This window comes from Phyllopteryx taeniolatus, chromosome 21, assembly GCF_024500385.1.
Source record: "Phyllopteryx taeniolatus isolate TA_2022b chromosome 21, UOR_Ptae_1.2, whole genome shotgun sequence".
NCBI classification, from domain to species: domain Eukaryota; kingdom Metazoa; phylum Chordata; class Actinopteri; order Syngnathiformes; family Syngnathidae; genus Phyllopteryx; species Phyllopteryx taeniolatus.
The window spans coordinates 7538833-7552938 of record NC_084522.1 but is presented as its reverse complement, the minus strand read 5'-3'; the positions used below and the strand labels follow the sequence as shown (position 1 = coordinate 7552938).

Here is a 14106-nt window from a genome sequence, read left to right as displayed (position 1 = left end):
CCTCTCTTGGGTGCCCCCTAATCATATGTGCGGCCTGTGTGTAATTCTCTTAATATTATTCCCACAGTAGTGAAGAAGCTGAGCGCTGGTGATGATATGTGCGTTTTATAATCACGTGTTGGCATCAGTTTGCCAGAAGAATGTTTGTTGCCCAGTCCTGCTGATGTGAGGTCGCCTTGTTATTAACCACACATGCTACACAACATTCATGCTGCAAGCTAAACACGCTCTGATAAGCTCGATTACAGGATAGCGCCAACATGTTGCTTTGCAAAAAGCTCCTATTTTCAACAGACGCTTTATTGAAAGGCGAGAAGAAAGGCCCAACGTTAACGAATGTCATTTGTGGTTTGAAAGCGTGAATGTTTGGGTTCGGAACACTTGCTTCACAGGAAAAGGCCGTTTTGATCTGAAAAAAAAAAAAAACAGAACAAAAGATATCTGTGGATTTTACAAGCAGGGATTCCAAAGTGTAAGGGGGTTAAATAGGACACTGATTGAAGTCTTTGAAACCATGTGTCCAGTTAACATCATTGAGAGTTGGAGCAAGCACAGACAGAGGAAAAAAAAACAACTACAAAGTGTTTTGTTTTTTTTCCTTCTTCAGCAGGCCCCATGACTAGCACTCCCATGACCTGTGGACACAAACAGCTCCGCCCTTAAGCAGGACCCCAGCTGGATCCTGCTCGCAAATGTCAAAGTCGCAATAGTCGCAGCGCAAGGAAACGCCGAAGGTTACGTGGTCACTTGTACGATTTTTACTGGATCCAGGTCAGTACTCTGCAACCAAATGTCTCAATGCATTTGTTAGATGTGCAGTTCAATAGACTTGAATGGCAAGTAGAAATGTACATTGAGCCTAGCTTAGCATAAAAATGAAATTATTAAGAACCTGTTCCAGGGTATAACCGTGATCATCACGAAACTTAACTGTAAGGGTGTGTGTAAAAACAAGTTAACAATAATAGATAGTCACAGATTCTCGTTGACTTTAGATTTTTGAGTACTGAATTGTGCAACTGATTTAACTGCCCCAAACATATGGATCCACACACTCACTGGCTAGTGAAGTTCAAGCGGCTTGGTAATGAAGTGCTGCCTCCACGAGAGACAATACATTCGGCGATTTTACGGACTTTGTGAATTTGGTGGTTTGCTCTCGCTTTCTCTCACTAATCCAAGCTCCACCATTAATCGGAGCAAGTGCTGGCTATTTCAAAAACAAGCCGATTTCAGGGCGGCTAGTATTTTTGCAGCCAAATTATACTGAATATTCCATCCATCCCTTTTCTTGACTGCTTATCCTCGGGTGGGCACATAGAGACAATCACTCACACCTAAGGACAATTTGAAGTCATCACTTCACCTAAAAAACATGTTTTTGGATTGTGGGAGTACGTGGGAACGTCCCCAACGAAAACAGGGGAGTTTATATGGAGAATATGCAATCTCCACACACCAGAGCCCAGATTCAAACCCACAACCTCAAAACTGTGTTGATGTGCTAACTTGTCCACCATTCCACATTAAAAATTATTTTTATAAAATGACATTCTCATACAATGATATTGAAAGTAGTTACGGAATCGGCCAGATGTTATCCTGTAATATTTTATCAGTCTTGGATGATCTGGAAGTTGGCTTCCATGCGGCCCAACCCAGGCTTTTTCATCTTAATGATACAGCACACATTTAGGAAAAGGAAAAAAAAAAATAAAAAAATCAATAACGCTCGCTTTATCCTTAATCAAGAGTGCTCCAAGGAGATGGCAGAATGCCATGCGAGAAAAGCTACGATTGACTTTGACTTTTTAAAAGGACGGTGACGATGGGAGGGGAGCGCGAACAACCATCTCACTTGTTGCGTCACAGAATTTAAAGAACCAGCACAAGCACAGAATAAATAATCTAATCTATCATATAAAAGGTGTTGTTTATCCATCCATCCGTCAATTTCTGTAGTGTTTATCCTGTTCGGCGTCATAGGAAGTTGGAGCCTAGCCCAACTGACATTGAGTGAAACTACTTCATTTATCTTGCCAAAATCTGTACCGAAATTGCAAATCCTCTTCACTTTCAATAACGTCGAGAGATGTTGTAAGCATTTGTAAACGGAATAATATGATTTGGCAATTTACATTTGCAGTCTATGGCTTCTCACAGTCATAATGGCTCTCTGAGGGAAACCACAACTACAATGTGGCCCGCAGCAAAAAAAAAAGTTTGACATCCCTGACACAGTATGTTTAAAAGGAGATGCTTTGTATCACAATATTCATCTTTTTATATGATATTGGTCACTGATAAGTCCTTTCAGTATTGTCACTTTATACATTGGTGCTCCAACTGACTATTATTTTAATAATAAGTAAAATTTAAATAAAATTAAAAAAAAAAAAATAATAATAATATATATATATATATATATATATATATATATATTTATATATATATATATATATATTTCCATCCCTTTATTGAAAAAACAGGACATTATATCAAATTGACAGTGCAGAAAATGCACAAACATGAATTTATTAAGATTCAGTTACTGGTTTGGTCCGTAACATGTCCAAAAATGGCAAAAATGTTAACCATTGGTTTCCAAAGTAAAAGCAGAATTTTGCAAATGTCTTATTTTAATTAAACACGAAGATAATCTGTCTGATTTCATGCAGACCTTCCATCCGCCCATCCATTTTCTGAGCTGCTTATCCTCACAAGGGTCGCGGGCATGCTGGAGCCTATCCCAGCCATTATCGGGCAGGAGGCGGGGTACACCCTGAACTGGTTGCCAGCCAATCGCAGGGCACACATAAACAAACAACCATTCGCACTCACTTTCACACCAAAGGGCAATTTAGAGTTGTCAATTAACCTACCGCGCATGTTTTTGGGATGCGGGAGGAAACCGGAGTGCCCGGAGAAAACCCACGCAGCGACGGGGAGAACATGCAAACTCCACACAGGCCGGCCGGGGATTGAACCCTGGTCTTCAGAACTGTGAGGCAGACGCTCTAACCAGTCTTTCACCGTGCCGCCTTCATGCAGACCTACAGAAATATTTACTGTTGAGAGGCTGAAATTTGGACAATTTTAAGTTAAAAACAAGGTCTCTAAACGATGAATCGATTATCAAGATAGTTGGCGATTAATTGATTTAATTAATTGTTGCACCTCTCATTGACAAGCCAATATTACTGGGTTTGGCTTCATAGGTTTCTATCCACTAGCAATTTATTAGGTACACCTGCACAATGGCTGCAAGAGCTGTTTTAACTATTCTGCCTTTGCAGATACAACGTCATGATGGTATTTATGTAAGTTTTTATTTTATTTATTTCTTTATTTTTTACTATCGCGCTGTTTCAAAAGTTCTGCCTCTCTAATTCAGTCAAAAAGGGCAATGAAAATATTAGAAAGAGCTCTTGTGAAGAGGGGGTGCAAACTACAATTATAAACACTTAAATTATTGAAAGACAGCAGACTTGTGTATCATATTAGTATTATGCAGGTGTACCAAAGATTTAGGAATATTTTAAACTTGAATTTTGCATTTAATCCTTCATTCCTCTCAGGTTGCCACTGATGTCGATGTCCCCTTTCTGCAACTTATCTACTATGTTGCTCTTTCACAGGTTGCATCAACGCATGATTTATCCCTTTTCCCTCCTTCCTCATACTGACGACTCACTTTAGCTTTTAGTGGGCTGGCTCTGATGTCAGCTGGCTGGTTGACTGGCTGGATGCGAGAGTGCACCAGCAGGACACACACACACACGACGCCGTGTCTGCACGCTTTACTATTAATATGCTCGACTCTGCGCGTGGACTCGATGCTGGAGGACGAGGACAAAGGCAGATTAAGCGACAGACACCCGAATTTGACATCCCCCTCCTCTTCCTCCTCCTCCTTCCTCTCCATGTGGATGGGAGAGACACAGATTGATGAAGAGCGATAGAGCACGCGCGAGAGAGGGAAAGTGGGGGGACTGCAGTACACGCAGGGTCTGGATGTATAACCATGGCAACAGCAGCAGCAGCAGCAGTAGCGGTGCAAGCGGAGATATAAACATTGCACAGGAGCGCATCCATCTGCATTAAGTCACTGGATCATCTCAATCCCTGGATCACTGCTAAGGTAACGATGCCGGACTTTGCTCTGTCTGCATTCTTGGCGGTTGCGTGCATGCGTGTGTGCGTGTTGGTCGGTCTGAGTGGGTTTGTACAGTCCAGAGCAGACGAGGCTTCAAGGCAGACTGCGTGAAAGACGAAAGGTCTTATTATGATGATTCCAAATGATTAATACTGTCCAGCACCAGGAGCCACTTCCGTCAGCTAATGACGCTCGCTCATCAAATGTGTTCAACTTTCTGCATCTTTCGCTGTCAAAAGCATCACTATTGAGTTAACCAGAAATCAAATAACAAAACGGGAAACGGAGACCCCCACCAAAGCCTGACGATGCACATTTAGTTCTCCACCAAATTGTACCACCACATGCATAAACTGTCCTGCGTTCTCTTATTAAACACTATATGACATGTTGACACAAAAAAAGTAATAATAAATAAATTTAAAAAACGAGAGCAACACTCAAATATAATATGTCCTTTCTCAGCCCATGGACCGAGGCTTCACTGAAGTGTTGTTAAACAAACACGGCACAATGGCGCTGAAATGCCATACAACCTTAAAAGAAAGTCTCCTCCTTTGATAGATCGTAAAAATGAAATGATATATTTATGAAATATGCAATTTTTATAAAAGGCTCTGTATCAACATGACCAATGCCTGACATTAGGTTAAAATTATAATCTTATTTTTAAATATGCCCAAAGTAGATCATGAAAAACGATATTTGCTCCAAATTTTGATGGGTTCTTTCTTCACCCATGCTCACCCCATTCCAAATATTTGTTAAAACTGGTTAAGTTCTTTTTGCATACATATGCTAACAAACAACGTGGACCACCGTTAAGGCTTGAAAGTATATCATACTTTCATATGCAGATTTTTGGGGACCCTATCCTCTATTATTTGCTGAAAAACGCACCTATACACTGTCAAAGTGCTCAGGCTAATATAAAAATATTGCTTTGCCACCATCTTATGGCATCTTGGGGCCAAAGAATTATGCTCACTCAGTCAGGCCATAGTCTAGTCTAATAGAAAAAAAGTGCTTTGCCGCCACCTTGTGACATCTGTAGGCAATTACAAACCCCACGCGGGGAACACTGCACCTGAATCCAGCATATGTCGGATTTGTAGCTTTATAATTCATGTTTCAGTTCTTCACTGACAATTCATGAGAATGTTACAGAATTTGAAGTGCTAACACACGTTAAAAAATCCTGGATCTGCACTTTTAACAAGACCTTTCCCAAATTTTAATGGGCTCTTTCTTAATTCTGACATCTTTTAAGAGAGGAAATTCTATGACAGTAAATGAAACATAATGCGACTTTTTTCCTTTTCAGTACACATGAATGTAAAAAGTCAAGGATGACTATAATTAAAATGGTGCGTAGTATGACTGCACATGACTGCAAGTCATGCAGTGTGTTATGTATTATTAGTTTTGCCCAGATGCCAGGGTTCTACGCATCTGCACTGCCATGCATGTGCCATCTCCGTGGCTCGTGGTCTGAAAATATAGGGTCGGATAACCGTAACGAGGGTACGCGTTGCGTTCGTGTGCGGCGTTGCCTGCTGTGCGGCCTCTCATGTGACTGCTGCTGCTATCGTTGCTGCTGGGATTGCGACAGCAGAGCAGGAGAGCGCAAGATCACGTCGGTGCGTTGCAACAGGCGGGGAACAAATAGTCATTGTCGTGCCTATCTCAGCGCATGACAGATGGAATGGCACGCCACCAAGTTTGCAAGGAGGCAGGCGACTACGAGCTGTAAGTGTAAGTGAAAATGTCGATTCGCTAGGTGGTTGAAATGACTTGTCAATTTATTCATACTGAGACACATTTATCTGGCAGGCACTGCATTGTAATGTCATAACAGCTAAGAGTTTAATACGCCAGCATCAGGGTAGTGCGGGGGAGTTTTCAGAAAAGATTATGACATCACATGATTTCTGGCTCAGTGTTTTCCTGCCAAGGACACGTTGTCTCCTCTTTTAAGTTTCTGGGAAACGCTTTTGTTCAGGCGGGTTCAGCAGCTTGTGTTAACACAACAATAATGCAAGCAAGTGTCACCATCAAACACAGAAAAGTTGTTCAAAATATAGGCTTGTGGTTTTCTTAAAATATATTAGAAAAAAAAAAATCACTGCTTTTAATTGAGGGCATGACTGCAATGCCCTCAAGTGTACTTCCACCTCCCTGACCTCTGGATGTGTGGAGCTATACACTCACTGGACACTTAATTACGTACGCCTGCACAAGTGCAAATGCAACTGCACGATTCTATTGCTTGTAGTGCAGTTTCTTGTGGCTTTTGAGTACTATTTAGCACCCATTCTTATTGGTTCTACATAGAACTAACCATCATTCAGTGGTCCTACCTATATAGCATCAAATGAGAACCAAATGGTTTAATGAGAGTCAGCGACAGCACCCTTTTGTGTGGTCAATGAACTATCAGCTTTCTAAAGAACCCCAGTGGTGCTATATTGAACAACGGGTGCAATACAGAACCTCTTTTTCACAGTTCAGATATAGGCAAAGGAATCAATTCAGCAGGATAGCCCGGCGGCACGTCGGCCTCACAGTCGAGTGAACCTGGTTCCGGGTTTGAATCTCGGCTCACGTGTGGCTCCGCATCCCACCCGTAACCCTAATGAGGACAAGCACTTCAGAAAATGGAGGCTTGGAAAATAGTCACCATTCTAAAGGATCCAATTAAAACAACCTTTTCTAAACTTTATTTTGATTAGCCACGTACCCAATTCGGCAACAGAGTTGGCGCACCATCTTTCTCCCCAAAAACACCCTCAAAACAAGTGGAAACAAAGCCTGTTTATAGCCAAAGGCATTTAATTAGGGTTAGGCTTTGCTGACGTAATTAACTTATTGATAAATTTTCAAGCTGAGGCTAATAATAAAGCTGGTGACGTTGGCCTGTGTGTGTGTTATGTAATAACCACATTACAAAGATAGATTGTTTTGGGGGAAGACCGTGTTACGTCTTTACTGGCGGTACACGATGTTCAGTCGACTGGTCGCTGCCCACTTAGCACATTTCTAGAGAGAGCAGCCAGCAAATGAATGGAAATTATAGAGAAGTGAAGAAAGTAATAAGCTTTCACATGCAAATACCAAGAAAGTAATGGCTGTTATCTTTGTCTGTGTGAACACAAATGCGCCTGTTCTTCGGAGCTGCGAGTGTATGTCATTGTCCAACCGAGTGCAGAGTCACCAAAATGAGAGAAAACAGTTGTCATTGTCGTTTTCTCGCCTCTTTTGTACATTTCCTCCAGTAGTCAGCCAATATTCCGCGAGCCTGCGAATGCGTATCATATGGGATTACTGCTTGTCCCACTTTTCCTTCAGAGATTTTGCCTTTTTGACACGTATAGAGCATGTTCTTTATAATAAAAAAAAAAAAAAATACATATTTGGGATTTCATGACCTCAATCAGCATTTATTCATCCACCGCATTAGGGCTTGTGTTTCTGTATTAGTCCCAACTTCGTGTCTAGTCAAAAAATGCAGCACCAGTTGTGATGTTACAGTCTTTCAATCATTCCAAGAACTCATTTAGAATTCCAGTTCAACCTCTTTTTTCCCAGCTTACTTTTTACCAACCCTACTAATATCTAAAATGGGTGACAACTAGTCCTACTGAGCTTGCGATACTTACAATTAGCTAGAAATCCTACACATGTAACTATGTCAATCAGCGATCTTCAATATCTTTAATAAAGCGGCGTCACGCCAAGATATTGGATCCTTTTGTAGTAACAAGCAGCCACGCCGCTTTTAAAACGTCACGTGACCGGATCATGTTTCGATGCATTCAACAGACATTATTGGATACGCTTAGCTATAAACATGATCCTTCTCTTAAGTGGCAGAGCCTATTCACTTGTGCACATTATAGCGCTATTCTGGAGAATATAAATCCCTGTCTGTTTGTCCAAATGGGATCCAGACATTGTTGGTTAAACAGAAAACTAACACGCAGCGCTTGTGCCACTTATGCCTCAGGCTGTCTGTGATACAGTGCGCTCATCATATTTTTAGGTGTAAATCCTTTCTCAAGGCGACCAACTGTGTCACTTGCACATTGTCAGCTTGCTGATTTTGAAAGATATAAAACTGTTCATTTCGGTCGTTGTGCAACACTGGACAGCCCAATCCCAATAGTGTTCTAATAGTAACTGAAATGTTTTATGCAATGCATAATTTTTTTTCTTTGCATGTTCTCTTTTGGCAGGTGATGACTGGGATTATACCATGTCTGAGGTACAGGGAACATTGGAGTTTTCCATAGAATTACACAAGTTTCATAATGTGGATCTTTTTCAGAGAGGGTAAGAGATTTTGTACACGACATATTCTAAGCATTCATTTTTATGCCTTAGACAGACTATCTGCACATCTTACTGCAATCGCTGCAGAAGTACAACAACAAAGACTTAATTCATCATTTTAGTTATTGCTGCAAATGTTCATTAACTAATGGATATAACCGATGACGCACAGTGTGAACTTTAAAATCCAATTTGTCTGCTTATTAAAACGCCAAAACATTCCACCTCTGTCAACGCTGATGGCCAATCAATGCACATATTCATATTATGTATGAGATTGAGGCGATATCATGTATCTGTAGGGTATTAAAACCTTAGCAAAGCAGCAAAGTGAAATACAATAACGAAATGGGGAAAATTCTATTGTAATGACATGGTAATCCTTTCAGTCAACTGTAAAATTATTATTGTTGTAATGTATAATTGTAAAAGTTGCCATGCTGTCACGGATACAAGGACAGACAATATGTAAACACTTGCACGGATTAAATATTAATGTAAAGATGGTTGAGAAATATAAATAGCATTTTGCCACACGGTAATGCAATTGCTAAAGTCAATGTTAATCCTTGTCTGAAGGTCAGTATGTACAGCAGTCTATGTACGCTGACGAATGCAAATGTATTGATGAAGTGCAAATTAAAATGTAACGGAGGCAATCGCAATTAGCACACAAATATTCATATTACTGCAGCTGCACTTTGTGATGTCATTTATTAGAATCTGTTATTTGTCTCTAAGGTATTCCGTAATTATCTGATTGACAAAATGTTAATATACTTACATCATCTACACAGTCACTTCAACATGATACATACCATATTTTCTCAAAAAGTCATCTCTCAAATAGACACTTTGTCCCAATTAGTCAATGTGGGCGTCAACGACTTCAGAGAAATAATAATTTTCCGTCCAAAAAACAAAACAAAAAACAGAACACAGCTAGTAACTGTAATTATCAGCTCATCTGTCTTGTTCACAGACATTAAATAGTTGACTGCTGAGCCTATTTGAACTCTGTTGCTAACCAAAACAGCAGCACAGAAGGACGTAAAGCTCTCGCCGATGAATTCAATTTGGGAGTTTTGTTATAAACCACGTGACGTATTAAAGATGATCTTGGGCTGTGTGTAGAAGGCGTTTGTAATAGTGCCTGACGTGGTCACGCCACAATGTTGTGTGCGTGCATGTTTGTGCTACACGACATATTCGTTTCTTGCCGTTTCACTACTTGAAATCCACTTTTACGCCAAGGGATTTATCTTCCCGAATAGCCATCCCCCACTAATTGATGTCTTCCCCATCTTCAGTTGAGTAATTAAACACCCCAGGCCACTATTTGGATAACTGCAGTATTCAGATCAATGTCTAACCATTAACTGGTCACCATATTGACCCTTTTCATGCCATAAACGTCTATTATGTATCTATTGACTGTCTAAATGTTTTTCTGCGCTTGTCTCTGTCCAAGCTTTCATCTTTGGGAACGTTGTCACTAAAGCGCTGACGTGATAGTTATGTTTACAGCCACAATTTGCTGTCCCTGATTGTCGAATAGTTCCCCGGAGAGGAGAGACTTTCCTTTTGCGCAAAGAAGCATCGATTTAATCTGCTCGTGTTGCTGTTGTTGATTCCTCAATCATCTGAAACGCCCTGTAAATAAACCAGATTTAATTTACACCACCGAAATATTTCATTGAAAAATATATACAGTAACTATCCTATGTTGGATCAATGCCATCAATCAATCAATGCTTTGCTGTTGTTTACTTATGTGAGTTAAGTGGTCCATAATGATGCCTTTTACATAATTTATATTCTTTTGCATCCATATCAAAAGACTACGTCTAGAATGTTTTTTTTTAAGAAACTGTTTTTTCAATGCACACACAGCACGTGATGCGCTAAAATATGTAAACATTTATACATGCATGCAATTTAATCTGTGTATTTTGTTTTTATATACAGTATGTATGTGTCTATTTGGCTCCATCAGGTTCTACCAGATACGAACAGGGTTGAAGATCTCCCCTCGGGTGCTCCACAGGTTAATAGTGACAACCCAAGAAAATGCAGGTCAGTGCCAAGGATTTATCAGCACCTAATATCTTTCAACACCATAGACAATATTGTGATGCATAATCCTTAACCCGTAGACTGGTTCCCACTCGTCATAATAGCGTAGAGGTTAACCGATTTCTGAAGGCAAATGATTACTTCCAACCCTATACAATCTATATCTTGCAAATCTGAAATATAATCACGTGCTCTCAGTTTACCGACTTGACATTTAGCTTTTTTTTTTTTTTTTGTCTTGCTGAACCTTCTCGAGCCTTACTATCTGCTTCTCCAGCAATTCAGGAAGCCAATTCACTACAATAATGATTCACAGTAATAACAGTTATTTTTAGCCTCTCCGGACTGGTGAGTCCTGTGTGTGTGTCTGTGTGTGTGTGTGTGTGTGTGTGTGTGTGCGTGTGTGTGCGTGCGCATGTCCTTGTGGGATTATGTGGATCAGTTCTTAAAGAGGACATTGTTCTTCAGAGGCATCTTTTTTTACCACAAGCACTTTTTGGTATATCAACATAAGAATTTGGTGTGCTAAAGCAGCAGATATGTGTGTCGGTATGATTTTGATTTATGTCGTTTCTGGTGAGATGACACAAATACCAACGTCCTTAGCTCATAAATTGATGGTATGAGTTGAATTTTAAATAGCATATACAGTTAATCATAAGCATTACTTACCTATGGCTGTAAATACCAGAGCATTCATTTAAATGGAACATATTATGCATTTATTTGGCAAATTTAAACATTTCCCAGTTGTCTAACGTTTCTGTGGGGTGGCTTTCATCAAAATACCCCAAGGATACTGAATTTAAACACACTTTACACCTTTTGTTTTGAGCCTTGCTGATATCAGCCTGTCTACTGTGTGGCCTACTACCCTGAGTCTAAAAGTGAACCACCATAATGTCAGCATCGACTGTGTTTTCACTCGTGGAGGCAGCACTTCATCATCAAGCCACCAAATTACACCGTGCTGATCTGGGTATGTGGCGCATGCAGTGGACAAAGCAGCAAACATAAATACAAACCACTGCATGACATATTCATATCCATATTCAGATCATAAGTCTGCCGCCCGCACACTCTTCTTGCTTTGCTTCTCCTTTCACAAGGTCACAAATTAAGCCTGTTTTCACCTCGCAGGCTGATTGCACAGCGTGAAAAGCGCGCATGTGAAAATGTTCAGCATACGCAGCAACAGGAAATAATCCCTGACTGTGATCACTCTCAAAGTACATGCTTGACATTTGAGTTATTTGGCCTCAGACAAACGCATCACGTGTGTGTGTGTGTGTGTGTGTGTGACGGATTGCGTCAAACACTCGTCTGAAGCATTTAATGATGGTCATTCACTCGCAATTACGTCGTGGTTTTCAAGGCGGAATGTCATAGTATCATGAAGAGCAGTTGTACGCTGAGAGTTTTGTGGGTTTTACTGATAGGCACTAAAGCACACACACACACACAAATATAGACACAGCAGATGTGGAGTAGCAGAGGCTGTAAGCAGATTATTTCTGGCACAGAATCACTGTGACTAAAGCTTAGGGGCATTTCAGCAGGTTTTAAAGTGCAGGATGTGATAACGCCCCAAAACGTGTACAGACGGAAGCGTCTCATTATGCAATAAGCGTTTGATGTGTGTGACGGGTGCGCGTTACTTCCGTGCGGTGTTTAGACAAAATAGTATGCAACAAAATACTAATAAAGTGATATGTACTATATATAAGGTTGTATTTTTTGGGGGGATTGATCATTATCTTTATTGCTTTCAACGTGTTTAAAACCTGTGACGTTCATTAGCGCTTTGGTCTGGTTTGAATTAGTTGGAAGAGGCCATTTAAAACTCTCGCTGGTTTTGAGCTTCACTCTGCGTTTATTCTTGTATCACTGATACACAATGACAAACTCCGTCATAACCCTGGGTGGCAGGAAACCTTCTATATTCACACTAGGGGCCCTGAACGGCCCATACAATAACAAGAAAAGGGGGGTCTATTTTTCAGACCCAGAAATGATAAAAAAAAAAAAAAAAAAAAAAGACGAAGAAAAATTGCACAGTCGATATTTGGCCGTTTATTCAGGTCTGCAACTTTCGCAAAATTGCTAAAAACAAACAAAACAAAAAAAAATGTTTATTGTGTCTGTGGCTTTTTTTAAAATTAGGAATAGCAGATTTGAGGAATTGTTTATTATCGAGACGAGAGCAGCACACTGGCACAAAGGATAACACGATCTCCTCCACACATCCAACAAGAGTCACGCTTCCACACTCCTACTCGTCCCGTTCGGAGCTGCTCGATGCTGCAGGGGGCCGCAGCATTATCAGGAGGGACCCACGCTGAGAGGGGCAGACTAAAACCGAGCCAGACAGGGACACCGTCTCTGCGGGACACTTCAAAAGCCTCTCGGGGCTCGCAGCTGGACAGCCGTGCGGCTTGTGTGAAAATACCGCATGCTACACAGCCATCTTATTGCAGCAGCGGTGCTCTATAATACACTATACCATGAGCCTTTGTTTTTGTTTTGTTTTTTTACTGTGTGCTGTTTTTTTTACCCTGAAAGTTTAATTTATCTATGTTATTCTTCTGCTTGGAGACTGTGTTGTGCGTTTGTAAAAAGATAAAATGTTAACATAACACTGACAAATACAAAGTAAGCTAGCTACAACGCAGAGACCCAGATGAATCTGCTTTCCATTATTTTTTAGCATTAGCACGGGTCCAGAAACTGTGCTTTTGTATCATTATATATATTTTCTTATTACTTCATATTATATACTTATTTATTCAACCATAATTTGGTTCCTTAAAAGGCCCCAGGGGATATAAAAAGTGTACACACCCCTGTTCAAATGGCAGGGTTTTTTTTTTTATATTAAGGAGAGCAACATAAATCCTTTCAAAACTTTTTCCACTATTAATGTGACCGATATCTTGTATAACTCAATTGGGGAAAAAAAGATCGTTTTGAGAGCGGAGGTAAAAATAAACAACTGAGTTCATACAGTTGGACTCGTGTGCACACCCTCTTATAACTGAGCATGTGGCTCTCTTCAGAATAACACTGACTGGAATTTGGAACTGTTCATAAATCCAACTCCACCTTGTCTACGTTCTCAGGTCCAGCTGAAGAAAAGTACAGTTCACTTCTACACCAATGTGAAATACAACAAAAACTGTATGTTTAATATAATCATCCAAAAAAACAGCTTTAAAGATTTTGACATGAACAATGACACATATATTAAATGAAATCAACCAATAACGTAATGTCAAACGTTAAAATAACGCTACCTTTTTATCACACTATACATATGACAGCTAACCTATTGGCAGCTAGCGTGAGAAGCTAACGTGCAGATGTCGACATCTTTACTCCTTCTTGTCAAATGGCACAGACCGATGAACTTAAACGTGCACCAGCCAAGAGGTATCCAAATCAAAGCCCTCTGTCTGTCGAAATACACACTCAGATGAACTTACAAATTCAAATTAACGTTCCACGCGCATTGGACACCATTTGCATATCTGTAGCTAAAGCCT

The 14106-nt window shown here is 40.3% G+C and overlaps 1 protein-coding gene across 4 annotated transcripts in view; it reads left to right on the top strand.

Moving 5' to 3' along the window:
- fam135b (family with sequence similarity 135 member B) overlaps positions 1 to 14106 on the top strand; it is a 35665-nt gene that overhangs the window by 2770 nt on the left and 18789 nt on the right. For 3 of the 4 annotated variants that reach the window (XM_061759626.1, XM_061759628.1, XM_061759625.1), the window contains exons 3-6: positions 608 to 771; positions 3639 to 4141; positions 8392 to 8488; positions 10485 to 10564. In XM_061759626.1, coding sequence (XP_061615610.1) covers positions 8412 to 8488; positions 10485 to 10564 — 157 coding nt within the window. In that variant the 5' untranslated portion in view covers positions 608 to 771; positions 3639 to 4141; positions 8392 to 8411. Of the gene's footprint in view, positions 1 to 607; positions 772 to 3638; positions 4142 to 8391; positions 8489 to 10484; positions 10565 to 13950; positions 13994 to 14106 lie in introns of those variants that run through there. The other variant, XM_061759629.1, reaches the window with a different exon arrangement.